Consider the following 17537-nt stretch of genomic DNA (forward strand, 5'->3'; position numbering starts at 1 on the left):
TGCTTGATTTTAAAAACTAATTTCTTTGTTAAATTTATTTGATAGAATTCTGAATTCCTTCTCTGTATTGTCTGGAATTTGTTTGAGTTTCCTCAAAACAGCTATTTTGAATTCTCTGTCACGTATCTCTGTCACTCCAGGATTGGTCCCTGGTGCCTAATGTAGTTCATGTGGTGAAGTCATGTTTTCCTGTAGATGTCCTTCAGTATCTCTGTCACTCCAGGATTGGTCCCTGGTGCCTAATGTAGTTCATGTGGTGAAGTCATGTTTTCCTGTAGATGTCCTTCAGTGTCTGGGCATTGAAGAATTATGTATTTATTGTAGTCTTCACAATCTAGGCTTTACAATCTGTGCCTGTCCTTCTTGGGAAGGCTTTCCAAATATTCAAAGGGACTTGGGCCCCAAGCCCAGTAACACTGTACTTCATACACACTCCTAGAGATATCACCTTGGTGATCTTGGATAAGATCTGGAAGCATTCTCTGGATTACCAGCAAGACTCTTACTCTCTTCCTTTACTTTCTCTCAAACAAACAGCATCTCTCTGCCTCTGTCTCTGTCTCTCTCTCTCTCTCTTTCTCTCTCTCTCTCTCTCTCTGTCTCTCTATCTGTCTCTCTCTCTTTCTCTGCTGAGCCACCTGGAGCTGGAATTAGGGTGATGCAAGCACCCCTATGGCCACCACCACTGGAACTGCCCTGGGTCAGACCTGAAGCCAGAATAGCACTGGGTTTCACCCGAGACCCACTGCAATCACTATCTGGTTACTGCCTATGTTCACTCAAGGCCCTAGGGCTACAGTGAGCAAGAGTTGAAGCCATTGAGGCTTATGTCCTTCCCTTCAGGGAGGCAAGTTCTTTCAGGCCCTGGGCATGTCCAGAGATGCTTTCTGGGAGCCAGGGATTTAAGCCACAAACCTTAAAAATCCACCTGGTATTCTATTCCCCTGTGGCTAAGCTGCCACTCAAACCATACAACAAAATCCTTCCCCCTCTTCCCTCCCCTTTCCTCAGGTAGAGGAGCTCTCCCCATGGCCATCACCACCAGCAGTCCACAAAGAGTTCTGCCATGCTATCATTGCTGATCACTTAATGCCTAGGGGCTCTTCAGTCAGCTTGTGAATGCTGACAAACCTGGGACTCACCCTTCAGGGTAGCAGGCTCCCACCTCTGGCCCAGGGAAGGTGCAGAATGCTGTCCAAAAGCCTAGGCCTGAACTCAGGGACCCCTGAAGCCCACTAGGTACTCTATCCACTGTGCTGAGCTGTTACGTGAAGCCAGCATGTCTCAAAGTCTCACCCAAGGCCCATGGCATACTACCCAGATATCACTTTTGGTTATTCAGAGCCCAAGGGCTCTTTAGTTAGCAGATAATTAATCCTGCCAGGACTTGGTCTTTCTCTTCAAAGCAGTGGGTTCCCTTCTGGCCCAGGGTGTGTCTAGAAATGTCACCCAGGAGCTAGGACCTGGCATGGGGGCTTCACGACTCTGCCCAGTGCCCTATCTGTGGCAGAGCTTGTATCCAAGATGCAAGATGAAGTACAAAGTCCTCTTGACTGGTGTCTCTCCTCTCCTCAAGCAGAAGGAAGGAGTTGCTTTCATTGCTACAAGCTGCGCTGCTTGGGGTTGAGGGAGGGGTAGTGCAAGTACTTCCCCAGCTGCCCCATCTGGTGTCTCACTAGGTCACACACTGCCCCAGTCCACTGGCTGTAACCCCAGAACACCATCAGGCTTGCCTAAGAATCTGAGTCCTTCCTAGACTGCCTTTCAAGTTCAGTTAGGACCCCATAGCACTTTAGCCCATGGCAGCGAGACTTGCTGAAACTCAGGCTCTGGCCACTGGAATAGGCACTTCCCCTCTGGCTAGGGCTGGTCCAAATGCTCCCTCTGTGGGTGTCAGCTGAGTTCAACACGGTTTCGCTTCCCACTGTGACAGGGCAGCACTGAATTCAATGCAAAGTCCCTCAGTTGCTGTGTTCTCCCTCCCTGAAGTGCGCAGATTCTCTTTCCGTGCCATGCAGCCACTGCCAGGGAATAGGGAAGGGGTGGTGTTGGTGATTTAAGACCGTCTTTTCTGCCTTCTTCAGTGCCTTTTTCAGTGATATGAAGTTAAAAACAGGTACTGTGATGGCTCACTCAATTTTTAGTTCTCATTGAAGGTGCTTTTTTGTTCACAAATAATTGTTAAAATTTAGTTTTCCTGTGATAGTGGGAGTGGGGGGATGATCAGTGTAGCCTTCTATTCTGCCATCTTGCTCTGCCCTTCTTGATAAGCACTCTTCTACTGGAATAATAGTGTCTTTTTAGACTGAATCTGACAGTTTACTCATATTTTGACCCATCCAAAATATGCCCAGTGGATTCAAATTCATATAGTTCTATCTGTTCCATGTGTTTTAAATTACACACACATACCACACAGGCACACACACACATGCATAACATGAATACGCGTTATTTTCCTGACTCAAAGTAACTGCCAGATGGGAAGAACCATTTCTGCACATTTGTATACCACTTGGTGCTTGGCAAACACTTTTTGGCCGAAGTATAGAGATTTATAAAAGCTTCTACTCTGAATAGGCCGATTTCCATAGCCTTACAAACTCATTTAATCAACATTTACTAAGCATTGCTAAGTTGATTACCCTAGGCACCGGGAATCAGGGACAACTAAGAATAGTTTTCAGTGAGCTCACAGTTTAATAAGGCAGACAGAAGAAATGATGTTTACAGCCATGTAAAAAAAAGCCCAATAAAGGTGCTCTGTCTACAGAGCTATGTGAAAATTGAGGGGAAACATCTAAGTCTGCCTGGGTCCCTGGGAACTGTTGCATAAGATGCAGCTTTGGAGGTGCCTCTTAAGAGATGAGTGCGAACTGTGTGGAAATGAGACAGAGGGGTGTTCTAGGAGTGACAGGAGTGTATATAAAGGCACAGATTTGGGAGAGTTTATCAGTCTTGTGTGGCTTGAGAATAGGATGCACTGAGGAAGTGCTGGTAGGTGAGATGGAAAGGAGAGATTACAGCTGGATTGTGAAGGCTTTGGGGTATTGGATTTATCCCTACAGTCATTGAGAGCATGTTGGAAGGTGTTTGAATGGGAAAGTAAAATATAAGGTTTTAGACATATAATTCTGGCTGCAGTATGGATAAGGTATTAGAGGAAGAAGGAATTGAAGCTTGAAAAACCTTGTTAGATGGTGATTGGAATAAAATCAACGATAGAGAATGAAGAAGCAGTTGGGATAGAGAATAGTAAGTGGTTTTGAACAATATTTAGGAGATTTAACTGACATATTTAGCAATTGAATTGACAAGACATGAGCAAAAAAGGGGAGTGTTTTATATTTCTGTCCTGGGAAGCTAATGAAAGAGACGACATTAATTTTAAAATTAATTAGAAAGAAGAAGCATATTCAGAAAGTGAATTGAAAGAGAGAGAAAAATGGCTTATTTTAGACATACGTGTAGTTTGAGAGTCTATAAAGGTATCAGTAAAGAGTTATAGCTCAGAAAAGATCTGTATTGAAGTTATAATTGTGTGAATCATTAACACATATGTGGTAGTTGAAACCATGGAAGATGACTACCGTGATATCTAAAAGTATATTATTGACAGTAGTCCCTTTAAAAATTATTTGAAGGCTTCTAGTGAACCTAAGTCATGATAGTAGCATAGTTATTATTCCTAAATCCCTCATTAAAAAACAAAAAGCAGAGCAATTAGGAATGCAAAAGGAAAGAAAAAACAACAGAGGTAATTTTAACAAAAGTAATATAAGTAGGTGAGGCCAAACCACACAGTGCAGACACTGTTCAGAAATGGCAAAATTAGCAGCTGGGCAGCAATAAAAAAGAGAAGAGACAGGGCCAAGAGTTGTAGAACACAGATGTCAGCAATAAATAGCATGACAAGAAAATGATCCTACTCTGAGTAGAACCCTCAACAAATAGGTCTGAGACCCCCCAGTCAGCCAAATTGAGGAAAGACTCCAGGTTCCAGAGTGTGATTGGATGCAAGAAAGATCATGCAGAACCACTAAAGGGCTTAAGAAGTGCCAAAGAAAAGTTGTCAGAATTATAATCCAAGTGGAGAGGTAAAGGAAAGAGATGTTCAGATCCTTGGGAGTTGGGGAGTCCAGAGACACAAATCCCAGAATCGTGGCCAAATTGTTGCATATAATACTTCTTTTTAACACCAGAGAAGGAAGCTCTTGAAACAGTGAAGATAACTCTCCTTAAATATTCCCTCCTGCTTATACTTCCTTCCCTAAAAGTACAGAAAACAATCTAATTCATTTAATAGGAGCATCTGCAAACCCTCCAAAAAGATACAGTAAAATAAAAGTATCAATAGCAAAAAATTTGGCCTTTAAACAGATGAAAATATACTCAGTGTTACAAAATGAGCTAAGAGAAACAAAAAGAAAACTGTAGAAACAAAACAGAAATAGAAAATTCAAGAAATGAGATGAATAAAAGGAGAATGTAAAATGATAGCTGATGGTTTAGAAAAGAATTTTTTAAACTAAGGGTAAATTTCTCAGAATGTAGACTAAACACTAGAAAAAACTCAAGAATGACTGGGCAGAGAAAATGTAATAAACAAAATCAAAGGAGGGAAATGACAAGAATCAAAGAGAAATAAAGATTCAAGTGCAAATAATATATATAAAAGACAAGGAAATAAAATTCAATGAATACAGAGTCCCAGGAAAAGAAAACCACCAAAAATCATAACAGAACAAAACTATAAATGACTCAAATTGCCATATTGAAAGGGCATTCTATATACCTGGGAAAACTCACCCAGAATGGTCAATATCAAGACATACTCGGCTGGGTGCAGTGGCTCACGCCTGTAATCCCAGCACTTTGGGAGGCTGAGGTGGGTGGATCACTTGAGACCAGGAGTTCAAGACCAGCCTGGCCAACATGGTGAAACCCTGTCTCTACTAAAAAATACAAAAATTAGCCAGGTGTAGTGGCACACTCCTGTAATCTCAGCTACTCGGGAGATTGAGGCAGGAGAATCGCTTGAACCCAGTAGGCAGAGTTTGCAATGAGCTGAGATTGTGCTAACAGAGCAAGAATCCATCTCAAAAAAAGGACATATTCTACCAAAAGATAAAAATATATTTGTGCATCCATGCAAAAGAATCAAGTCACTTATTAGGGAAAGAAAATCAAACTGAAGCTAGACTTTTCAACAATACCACTTCATACTAGAAAACAGTGGAGCAAATATTTAAGATACTGAAGGAAAGAAAGTATGAGCCAAAGATTTTATATCCTGCCAAACTGACTTTCAGATTTAAAGGCCACAGACAAATAGTTCTGAAGATGCAAGAACTCAATGTATATTGTTCCCATGAGCGATTCCTGAGGAATCTACCAGATGTCTATAGAAGAAACCATGAGAAGCTTTGGCATAAAGTTGCTGCTTTGTGAATGATAATTAGTGGCACTGATAATGACATCTCCTCTCTCTGTGAGTTGTGGACATTCTCTGATGGCGTGCTTGCTTTAACTTAGCAGACACACAGTCACAGAAGACTTTCCTCCAGAAAAAAAGGGTTTACAAACCATCCTTCCATTAAGGATGGGGAGAAAAAGTCAAATATGTATCATTAGAAATGTCTTATGAGTAGCAATTGGCAGTTATTTAACCACTTTTATATGAACAAAAGTAACTCACATAGTAGTTTAATAAAAAGCTGACATTCATTTTTATTATGGGAGAAACTCCTAGGTGATGTTTTGACTAGTTAAAAGAGTGATAGTATGGTAATGGTAATTTAGAAATATTTATTCAAAAGCTTATGAAAAGCTTTGGTCTATACTGAAAAATAATAATAATCAGGGCTTTCTGTTAAAAGATGTCATTAAAAGCGTTTTTAAAAATTCCATTTTCCTCCTTTGAAACCCAACGAAAAACCCACTAAAAGAATGAAAGAGAAGGAACCCTGTGTCTTCAATGAACAATGAAATGGCCACAATCCCAAACTATAAATTATGAAACACACCTGGCAAAGACCATAAAATCTGAATCAGAATGAGAGGGAAGGCTGAGAGCTGACAAACATTTCCTCAGGCACCGAGCAGGATATAGATTTCCCTAGGAGTTAATGTGGCAGTCCTGAAAGGCCTTTTCTAGTTCTTTGATGACAGACTAGATCCTGGACCACAAAGTACCTCAGAAAAAAAACTGAGGATGTCCCTTGCAGAACTGTGATGGGAGACAGAGCTGAGGGAGAAAGCATATTTTTATGACTCCTTGCCAAGGAAGGCTGCCAGAGATGAAGTGGTGTGAAGGAAGGGGTGGGGGGCAGCAGTTGCTGGATTATTACACAGTAAGCCAGTTATTTAAGAGGCTCTTTTATTTGTCTCATCAACTATTCAAATTCCAAAATCTGAAGGGAGATGTGGGTAGAGGAAGTAAGAGTTTTGGTGACAGAATGTTGAAGACAACAAATGGATGTAAAGTTCCCTAGCTCGTTTCTCCCACCCATGTGCCTCACAAACAGCCAGCTGTATTCAAAGCACCAGCATAAAATCTATGCACCAAAACTAGGGGGAAAAATTGAAAGGGAGGGAGGAAGTCATGGGATGGGGAATGGAGCATAAAGCAAGAGTCACATGGATAACATAACAAAGATTTTCCCCAGAGAAAAGTTCAGACAGATAGGTTCTGTACTTCCAAGGAAGTTATAGTCTTGAAATCTAGGGAAAAAGTGGCTTTAAAGTGAGGTTTGAGTTCAAAATAAGAGACTATAAGACAACAGAAGGAGATGGAAAGACAACTGGAACAATCAAGAAAAAAGAGAAAAATTTTTTAAATGGCAGATACAAAAATAGCAAACACAAAACTTACATTACAAGCAACAACTGATGAAAATAAAGGAAGTGACTGGAAATAAAGAGAGATGGGATACAGACTGGAATAAGTCATATAAAATTATATGGAAAAGAACAAGGATATAAAATTGGTTTTTAGTGGCCATAATGGATATGGAAGACAGACAAAGGAGATCAAACATAAGCATAATTGATATTTGTTGAGAAGAACAAAACACATGGAACAGAAAAGTATTCAGAGACAAAATAAGGGGAATTAATTCCCTTTAATAAAAGCTTTTATCTGCAAGTCATAATAGCACAGCATATACCACTAACCCTGTGTAAGATGCTGAACCTCATAAAGCAAAACCCCCTTTGAACAGAAAGTCAACCAAATAAACTAAAAATTCTCATCTTCATAGGAGCATTCAATGCAAGAGGACAATGGAGCAGGATCTACACAATTCTAAGGAAAAGCAAGCATGACTCAAGGATTTCCTCTTCATCCTGTGTTCTTCATGTAGAGAGACAACAGAGAGGCAGTCAGAGAATACTGTCTGATAAGCCCTTGAAAAAGCTGTAGGGCCAAGATGAGATACAGAGATGACTCAAAACAGAGAATCCAGGAATGCATAGATCCTGGTAAAAAAGGTGGGAGATGAGTAATGAATTCATTTGTGTAGGATTAAGACTAATCAACTAACAATTGTATTCTAGAACATAACATAAATATCAGAAATCTTGACATTAAATAATAAAATGAAAACTAACTAAAATTTGGAGAGATGAGCTAGATGATATAGTTTGGCTGTGTCCCCACCCAAATCTCATCTTGAATTGTAGCTCCCATAATTCACATGGGTTGTGGGAGGGACCCAGTTGGAGATAATTGAATCATGGGGGGAGTTTCCCTCATACTGTTCTTGTGGTGGTAAATAAGTGTCACGAGATCTGATGATTTTATAAGGGGTTTCCCTTTTCACTTGGCTCTCATTCTGTCTTGCTTGCTGCCATGTAAGACATCCCTTTGCCCTTCCTTCATCTTCTGCCATGATTGTGAGACTTCCCCAGCTACATGGAACTGTGAGTCTATTAAACCTCTTTCCTTTATAACTTACCCAGTCTTGGGTATGTCTTTATTAACAACATGAGATTGGACTAACACAGTAGAGGAAATGTAAGTGTGCTTATTTCCTCATCCTTCTTAGTAGCAAGTCAGTAAATACTCTCCTAAGTCAAAATGTCATTAAAAATAACTATCCAAATCTATTATTGGTTTATTTAATCTTCTTTATTAACTTTAGAGTGTTCTTTTGGGAATTAATAATGGTTTAAAAAATATCAAACGTTCAACAACTCTAATTTTACTTTAATTTCTTTTTTTCTAATATACCTCATAAAATTGCATTACATTTTCAAGTTGAAATTGCATGTATACACACTGATTATCACTATTCATGATACTTTATATATGGCAGTTTGGGTGATTTTTTTTAAACTTTCCTTTTTATACGTTTGTATTTCTTGGATACTTTGTAATGAGTATTTAAAAATCAAAATCAGCCATGGCTGGCAAGATGGCCAAATAGGAACAGCTCTGGTCTGTAGCTCCCAGCGAGATCAACACAGAAGGTGAGTGATTTCTGTATGTCCAACAGAGGTACCAGCTCATCTCACTGGGACTGGTTATACAGTGGGTGCAGCCCATGGAGGGCCAGCTGAAGCAGCGTGGGCCATCTCCTCATCCAGGAAGTACAAGAGGTCAGGGACCTCCCTTCCCTAGTCAAGGGAAGCCGTGAGGGACTGTGCCGTGAGGAATGGTGCACTCTGGCCGAGGTGCTACGCTTTTCCCATGGTCTTCACAACCTGCAAACCAGGAGAGTCCCTCGGGTGCCAACACCACCAGGGCCCATGGGTTTCAAGCACAAAACTGGACAGCCATTTGGGCAGACACCAAGATAGCTGCAGAAGGTTTTTTTTCATACCCCAATGGTGCCTGGAACACCAGCGAGACAGAACCATTCACTCCCCTGGAAAGGGGGCTAAAGCCAGGGACCCAAGTGGTCTAGCTCAGCAGATGCCACCCCCATGGAGCCCAGCAAGCTAAGATCCACTGGCTTGAAATTCTCACTGCCAGCACAACAGTGTGAAGTTGACCTGGGATGCTCCAGCTTGATGGGGGGAGGGGTATCCACCATTATTGAGGCTTGAGTAGGTGGCTTTCCCCTCACAGGGTAAACAAAGCCTCTGGGAAGTTCAAACTGGGCAGAGCCCACTGCAGCTTGGCAAAGCCACTGTAGTCAGACTGCTTCTCTAGATTCCTCCTTTCTGGGCAGGACATCTCTGAAAGAAAGGCAGCAGCCCCAGTCAGGGGCTTATAGATAAAACTCTTATCTCCCTGGGACAGAGCACCTGGGGGAAGGGGCAGCTGTGGGTGCAGCTTCAGCAGACTTAAATGTTCCTGCCTGCTGGCTCTGAAGAGAGCAGCAGATCTCCCAGCACAGCGCTTGAGCTCTACTAAGGAATAGACTACCTCCTCAAGTGGGTCCCTGATCCCCTGTGCCTCCTGATGGGGAGACACCTCCCAGTAGGGGCCAACAGACACCTCATATAGGACAGTTCTGGCTGGCATCTGGCAGGTGCCCCTCTGGGACGAAGTTTCCAGAGAAAGGAACAGGCAGCAATCTTTGCTGTTCTGCAGCATCTGCTGGTGATACTCAGGCAAATCAGGCCTGGAGTGGACCTCCAGCAAACTCCAGCAGACCTGCAGCAGAGGGGCCTGACTATTAGAAGGAAAATTGACAAACAGAAAAGAATAACACCAACATCAGCAAAAAGTATGTCCACACAGAAACCCCAGAAACCCCACCTGAAGGTCCTCAAAAGACCATCAAAGACCAGAGGTAGATAAATCCACAAAGACATGGAAAAACCAGCGCAAAAAGGCTGAAAATGCCAAAAACCAGAATGTGTTTTCTCCTGCAAAGGATCACAACTCCTTGCCAGCAAGGGAACAAAACTGGACAAAGAATGAATTGGACGAATTAACAGAAGTAGGCTTCAGAAGGTGGGTAATAACAAACTCCTCCTCCGAGTTAAAGGAGCATGTTCTAACCCAATGCAAGGAAGCTAAGGACCTTGAAGAAAGGTTAGAGGAATTGCTAACTAGAATGATCAGTTTAGAGAAGAACATAAATGACCTAATGGAGCTGAAAAACACAGCACGAGAACTTCATGAAGCATACGCAAGTATCAATAGCCAAATTGATCAAGCAGAACAAGGATATCAGAGATTAAAGATGAACTTAATGAAATAAGTGTGAAGTCAAGATTAGAGAAAAAAGAATGAAAAGGAACAAACAAAGCCTCCAAGAAATATGGGACAATGTGAAAAGACCAAACCTATGTTTGTTTGGTGTACCTGAAAGTGATGGGGAGAATGGAACCAAGTTGAAAAACACTCTTCAGGATATTATCAAGGAGAACTTCTCCAACCTAGCAAGAAAGGCCAACATTCAAATTCAGGAAATACAGAGAATACCACAAAGATACTCCTCGAGAAGAACAACCCCAAGACACATAATCTTCAGATTCACCATAGTTGAAATGAAGGAAAAAATGTTAAGGGCAGCCAGAGAGAAAGGTCGGGTTACCCACAAAGGGAATCCCATCAGACTAACAGTGGGTCTCTCTGCAGAAACCCTACAAGCCAGAAGAGACTGGGGCCAATATTCAACATTCTTAAAGAAAAGAATTTTCAACCCAGAATTTCATATCCAGCCAACCTAAGTTTCATAAGTGAAGGAGAAATAAAATCCTTTACAGACAAGCAAATGCTGAGAGATTTTGTCACCAGCAGGCCTGCCTTATAAGAGCTCCTGAAGGAAGCACTAAACATGGAAAGGAAAAACCGGTACCAGCCACTGCAAAAACATACCAAATTGTAAAGACCATTGACACTATGAAGAAACTGCATCAACTAACAGGCAAAATAACCAGCTAACATCATAATGACAGGATCAAATTCACACATAACAATATTAACCTTAAATGTAAATGGGCTAAATGCCCCAATTAAAAGGCACAGACTGGCAAATTGGATCAAGAGTTAAGACCCATAGGTGTGCTATATTCTGGAGACCCATCTCACATGCAAAGACACACATAGGCTCAAAATAAAGGAATGGAGGAATATTTACCAAGCAAATGGAAAGCAAAAAAAAGCAGGGGTTGCAATCCTAGTCTGATAAAACAGACTTTAAACCAACAAAGATCAAAAAAGACAAAGAAGAGCATTACATAATGATAAAGAGATCAATGCAACAAAAAGAGCTAACTGTCCTAAATATATATGCACCCAGTACAGGAGCACCCAGATTCATAAAGCAAGTTCTTAGAGACCTACAATGAGACTTGGACTCCCACACAATAGCAGTGGGAGACTTCAACACCCTATTGTAAACATTAGACAGATCAACAAGACAGAAAATTAACAAGGATATTCAGGATTTGAACTGAGCTCTGGACCAAGTAGACCTAATAGACATCTACAGAACTCTCTACCCTAAATCAACAGAACATACATTCTTCTCAGCACCACATCGCACTTATTCTGAAACTGACCACATAATTGGAAGTAAAACACTCCTCCGCAAATACAAAAGAATGGAAATTATGACAAACAGTCTCTCAGACCACAGTGCAATCAAATTAGAACTCATGATTAAGACACACTCTCAAAACTGCACAACTACACGGAAACTGAAGAACCTGCTCCTGAATGACTACTGGGTAAATAACAAAATTAAGGCAGAAATAAATAAGTTATTTGAAACCAATAGGAACAAAGACACAATGTACCAGAATCTCTGGGACGCAGCTAAAGCAGTGTTTAGAGGGAAATTTTTTTTTTTTTTTGAGACGGAGTCTCGCTCTGTCGCCCAGGCTGGAGTGCAGTGGCCTGATCTCAGCTCACTGCAAGCTCCGCCTCCCGGGTTCACGCCATTCTCCTGCCTCAGCCTCCCGAGCAGCTGGGACTACAGGCGCCCGCCACCTCGCCCAGCTAGTTTTTTGTAGTTTTAGTAGAGACGGGGTTTCACTGTGTTCACCAGGATGGTCTCGATCTCCTGACCTCGTGATCCACCCGTCTCGGCCTCCCAAAGTGCTGGGATTACAGGCTTGAGCCACCGTGCCCGGCTTAGAGGGAAATTTATGGCACTAAATGCCTATAGGAGAAAGCAGAAAAGATCTAAAATCAACACCCTAACATGACAGTTAAAAGAACTAGAGAAGCAAGAGCAAACAAATTCAAAAGCTAGCAGAAGACAAGAAATAATTAAGGTCAGAGCAGAACTTAGAGAGATAGAGACATGAAAAACTCTTCAAAAAATCAATGAATCCTGGAGCTGGTTTTTTGAAAAGATTTGCAAATCTAGCCAGACCAATGAAGAAGAAAAGAGAACAATCAAATAGACACAATAAAAAATGATAAAGGGGATATCACCATTGATCCCACAGAAATACAAAACTGTCATCAGAGAATACTATAAACACCTCTATGCAAATAAGCTAGAAAATTCAGAAGAAATGGATAAATTCCTGGACACATACACCCTCCCAAGACAACCAGGAAGAAGTCAGATTCCTGAATAGACCAATAACAAGTTCTGAAATTGAGACAGTAATTAATAGCCTACAAACTACAAAAAGCCCAGGACCAGACAGATTCATAGACAAATTCCACCAGAGGTACAAAGAGGAGCTGGTACCATTCCTTCTGAAACTATTCCAAACAATAGAAAAAGAGGGACTCCTCCCCAACTCATTTTATGGGGCCAGCATCATCCTGATACCAAAACCTGGCAGAAACACAACAACAAAGAAAGAAAATTTCAGGCCAGTATCCTTGAAAAACATTGATGTGAGAATCTCCAATAAAATACTGGCAAATTGAATCCAGCAGCACATCAAAAAGATTATCCACCATGATCAAGTCAGCTTCATCCCTGGGATGCAAGGTTGGTTCAACATAAGCAAATCAATAAACATAATCCCTTGCATAAACAGAGCCAATGACAAAAACCACATGATTATCTCAATAGATGCAGAAAAGGCCTTTGATAAAATTCAACACCCCTTCATGCTAAAAACTCTCAATAAACTAGGTATTGATGAAATGTATCTCAAAATAATAAGAGCTATTTATGACAAACCCACAGCCAGTATCATACTGAATGGGCAAAAGCTGGAAGCATTCCCTTTGAAAACCAGCACAAGACAAGAATACCCTCTCTCACCAGTCCTATTCAACACAGTATTGGAAATTCTGACCAGGACAACCAGGCAAGAGAAAGTAATAAAGTGTATTCATATAGGAAGAGAGGAAGTCAAATTGTCTCTGTTTGCAGGTGACATGATTGTATATTTAGAAAACCCCATCATCTCAGCCCAAAATCTCCTTACACTGATAAGCCGCTTCAGCAAAGTCTCAGGATGCAAAATCAATGTGCAAAAATCACAAAAATCACAAGCATTTCTATACACCAATAATAGACAAACAGAGAGCCAAATCATGAGTGAACTCACATTCACAATTGCTACAAAGAGAGTAAAGTACCTAGGAATACAACTTACAAGGATGTGAAGGACCTCTTCAAGGAGAACTACAAATCACTGCTCAAGGAAATAAGAGAGGACACAAATGGAAAAACATTCTATGCTCATGGATAGGAAGAATCAATATAGTGAAAGTGGCCATACTGCCCAAAGTAATTTATAAATTCAATGGTATCTCCATCAAACTAACTTTCACTTTCTTCACAGAATTAGAGAAAACTACTTTAAAGTTCATGTGGAACCAAAAAAGAGCCTGTGTAGCCAAGACAATCCTAAGCAGAAAGAACAAAGCTGGAGGCATCATGCTACCTGACTTCAAACTATACTACAAGGCTACAGTAACCAAAACAGCATGGTACTGGTACCAAAACAGAGAGATAGAACAACGGAACAGAACAGAGATCAGAATCAGAAATCATGCCACACATCTACAACCACCTTTGACAAACATGACAGAAACAAGCAATGGGGAAAGGATTCCCTATTTAATAAATGGTATTGGGAAAACTGGCTATCCATATGCAGAAAACTGAAACTGGACCCCTTCCTTATACCTTATACAAAAATTAACTTAAAATGTATTAAAGACTTAAACATAAGACCTAAAACCATAAAAGCCCTATAAGAAAAACTAGGCAGGGCCATTCAGGATGTATGCATGGGCAAAGACTTCATGACTAAAATACCAAAAGCAATGGCAACAAAAGCCAAAATTGACAAATGGGATCTAATTAAACTAAAGAGCTTCTGCACAGCAAAAGAAACTATCATCAGACTAACAGGCAACCTACAGAATGGGAGAAAATGTTTGTAACCTATCCATCTGACAAAGGGCTAATATCCAGAATTTACAAGGAATTTAAACAAATTTACGAGGAAAAAAAAAAAAAACAGAAAACAACCCCATCAAAAAGTGGGCAAAGGATATGAACAGATAGTTCTCAAAAGGAGACATTTATGCGGCCAACAAACATATGAAAAAAAGCTCACCATCACTGGTCATTAGAGAAAAGCAAATCAAAACCACAATGAGATACCATCTCATGCCAGTTAGAATGGCGATCATTAAAAAACCAGGAAACAACAGATGCTGGAGAGGATATGGAGAAATAGGAATGCTTTTACACTGTTGGTGGGAGTGTAAATTAGTTCAACCATTGTGGAAGACAGCGTGGCAATTCCTCAGGGATCTAGAACCAGAAACACCATTTGACCCAGCAATGCCATTACTGAGTATATACCCAAAGGATTAGAAATCATTCCACTATAATGACACATGCACACATATGTTTATTGCAGCACTGTTCACAATAGCAAAGACTTGGAACCAACCCAAATGCCCATCAGTAATAGACTGGATAAAGAAAATGTGGAATACCATGGAATACTAGGCAGCCATAAAAAAGGATGAGTTCATGTCCTTTGCAGGGACGTGGATGAAACTGGGAGACCATCATTGTCGGCAAACTAACACAGGAACAGAAAACCAAAAACCACTCATTCTCACTCATAAGTGGGAGTTGAACAATGAGAACACATGGACACAGGAAGGGGAACATCACACACTGGGTCCTGTCAGGGGGTGGGGGGCTAGGGAAGGGATAGCATTAGAAGAAATACCTAATGTAGATGACGGGTTGATGGGTGCAGCAAACCACCATGGCACATGTGTACCTATATAACAATCCTGCACGTTCTACACACGTATCCCAGAACTTAAAGTATAATAATTTTAAAAAGGCCAGGTGCGGTGTCTCACATCTGTAATCCCAGCACTTTGGGAGGCCGAGGTGGGTGGATCACGAGGTCAGGAGTTTGAGCCTGGCCAAGATGATGAAACCCCGTCTCTACTAAAAATACAAAAAGTAGCCAGGTGCAGCGGCGAGCGCCTATAATCCCAACTACTTGGGAGGCTGAGGCGGGAGAATCACTTGAGTCCGGGAGGCAGAGGTTGCAGTGAGCTGAGATCGTGCCACTGCACTCTAGCCTGGGTGACAGAGCAAGAATCCATCTCAAAAAACAAGCAAACAAACAATGGACATGCCCATAGGCAGATGAATGGATAAAGAAAATATGGTACTGTATATACATACAATGAAATATTTTACAGCCTTAAAAAAGTAGGAAAGCCTGCCATTTGTTGCAAGAAGGATGAACCTAGAGGACATTATGCTAAGTGAAATAAGCCAGTTAGGGAAAAAGAAATGTTGCATGATTCTATTACATAAGGTATCTAAAATTGTCAAACTCATAGAAGCAGAGAATACAATAGTGGTTTTCCCGGACTGGGGGAATGGGGAAAATGGGGAGTTGTTAAATGGCTATAAAGTTTCAATTATAGCTGAATAAGTTCTAGAGATCTGCAGTAAAACATAGTTAACAATAGGTAGTGTGAAATTCAAAATACATTAAGAAGGTAAATCTTATGTGAAGTGTTCTAATCATAAATAAAACAAAACAGGCGACAAAAAACAAAAGGGAACTTCGGTAAGTGTTAGATATGTCTGTTACTCCGATTGTGGTAATGGTATCATGGTGTTTGCATTAAGCCCAAACCCATCACATTGTACACATTAGACATGTTCTTTATATATCAATAACACCTCAATAAAACTATTAAAAGGGTCAAATTTTAAAAATGAAAATAAAAAATAAAATAAAAATCATGTATGAATGAATGGCTAAAAAATAAATTAGATATTAATTGCAATGACAAAAAAAATCCCACAATAATAAATTACTGGAAATTACTTACTACCTCCAAAAGAAAGAGTGAGATGGAGGGAGGGGGAGGGCAGTAGAGAGGACATGACTGAAGGAAAAAGAGAAAGAAAGAAAGAAAGGACGAGAAGGGAGGGTAGGGAAGGGGAAGAGAGGAGGAAGAAACTCTCCATGACATAAAAGATGTTCAAGCTTAGGAAATGGCTTTCTTCTTGGCACATGCATACTGAAAATTTCCTCTTGTTTCACCCTTGGAGACTTTGCTGTTGTTGGCTGGGTCTGCCTGCGCACGCTCCATTTGACTCTGTTGCACAACTCTCATTTCAGTGTTCTGTCAGTTGTGGTGTTGGAATCCAGAGAAGAAAGCAGGTGTGTCAAAGGCTGACAGCCAAAGGCCGGCTCGTCCCCCTCAGTGAGATGATGTGCAGGGATCTACCAGGGCTCCCTCTTGTAAGATCTTGCCAGACGCCTGAGTGCAGTAGTAAGTATGTGGCGTCCGCACTTCACCAAGATATGCTGATTCTGTTCATTTTGTCCCAATGTCTTTATTTTCCATATGTCAACAGATTTCTAATCTGTGGGTAAGGCAACTCAGGCTGAACTCAGTGGTGTTTTCGGCAGTGATCAGTAGAACGTGGAAGACCAAGATACAGTTCTAAGAAAAGTCTGTTTTAAGAAATGTCTCCCCACTTAACAAATGCATTTTTTAGGCTTCCTCACTTGGATTTATGTCCTCCACTTTACCATAATTCCTTCTGCTTAGAGTTCAGGAGTGTTCCTTGCAGAAGTTAAGCCAAAATACCTCCTGGTTCACTTTGCTAGGAATGCATTTGGACTTAATTAAAAGTAGAAGAGCCGTAGCTCTTTTTTTAAGCATTCAACTTTTTTTTCTTGTGTATAATCTAAAATTGGCAAGGATAAAACATGAAATAACTTTGATTTAAAAATGGCAGTTTGTACACCTCAATCAATTATGAATAATAAGCTTACTATAAAGAGTTCATATTGTGGCTTCATTATAGTCAAAGCTAATAGGCATGTAGCATTCATCTGTATTTTCAGTGTACATAATAGAATGTATGTTTACACATAAATATGTATGTTTCATATAAGAGTTATGTGGGCCGGATGCAGTGGCTCACGCCTGTAATCCCAGCACTTTGAGAGGCCGAGGTGGGTGGATCACGAGGTCAGAAGATCAAGACCATCGATCATGGTGAAACCCCGTCTCTACTAAAAATACAAAAAATTAGCTGGGCATTGTGGCACACGCCTGTAGTATCAGCTACTTGGGAGGCTGAGGCAGGAGAATTGCTTGAACCCAGGAGGTGGAGGTTGCAGTGAGCTGAGATCACGCCAGT

The 17537-nt window shown here is 40.9% G+C and overlaps 1 protein-coding gene across 7 annotated transcripts in view; it reads left to right on the top strand.

Annotated features, from left to right (window-relative positions):
• The window catches only part of LOC105497462 (ADAMTS like 3), a 434450-nt gene that overhangs the window by 342183 nt on the left and 74730 nt on the right, over positions 1–17537 (top strand). For all 7 annotated transcript variants that reach the window (XM_024797846.2, XM_024797843.2, XM_071100796.1 and 4 more), the window contains exon 20: positions 16504–16657. In XM_024797846.2, coding sequence (XP_024653614.2) covers positions 16504–16657 — 154 coding nt within the window. The remainder of the gene's footprint in view (positions 1–16503; positions 16658–17537) is intronic.

This window comes from Macaca nemestrina, chromosome 7 (assembly GCF_043159975.1).
Source record: "Macaca nemestrina isolate mMacNem1 chromosome 7, mMacNem.hap1, whole genome shotgun sequence".
In the NCBI taxonomy this organism is placed as follows: domain Eukaryota; kingdom Metazoa; phylum Chordata; class Mammalia; order Primates; family Cercopithecidae; genus Macaca; species Macaca nemestrina.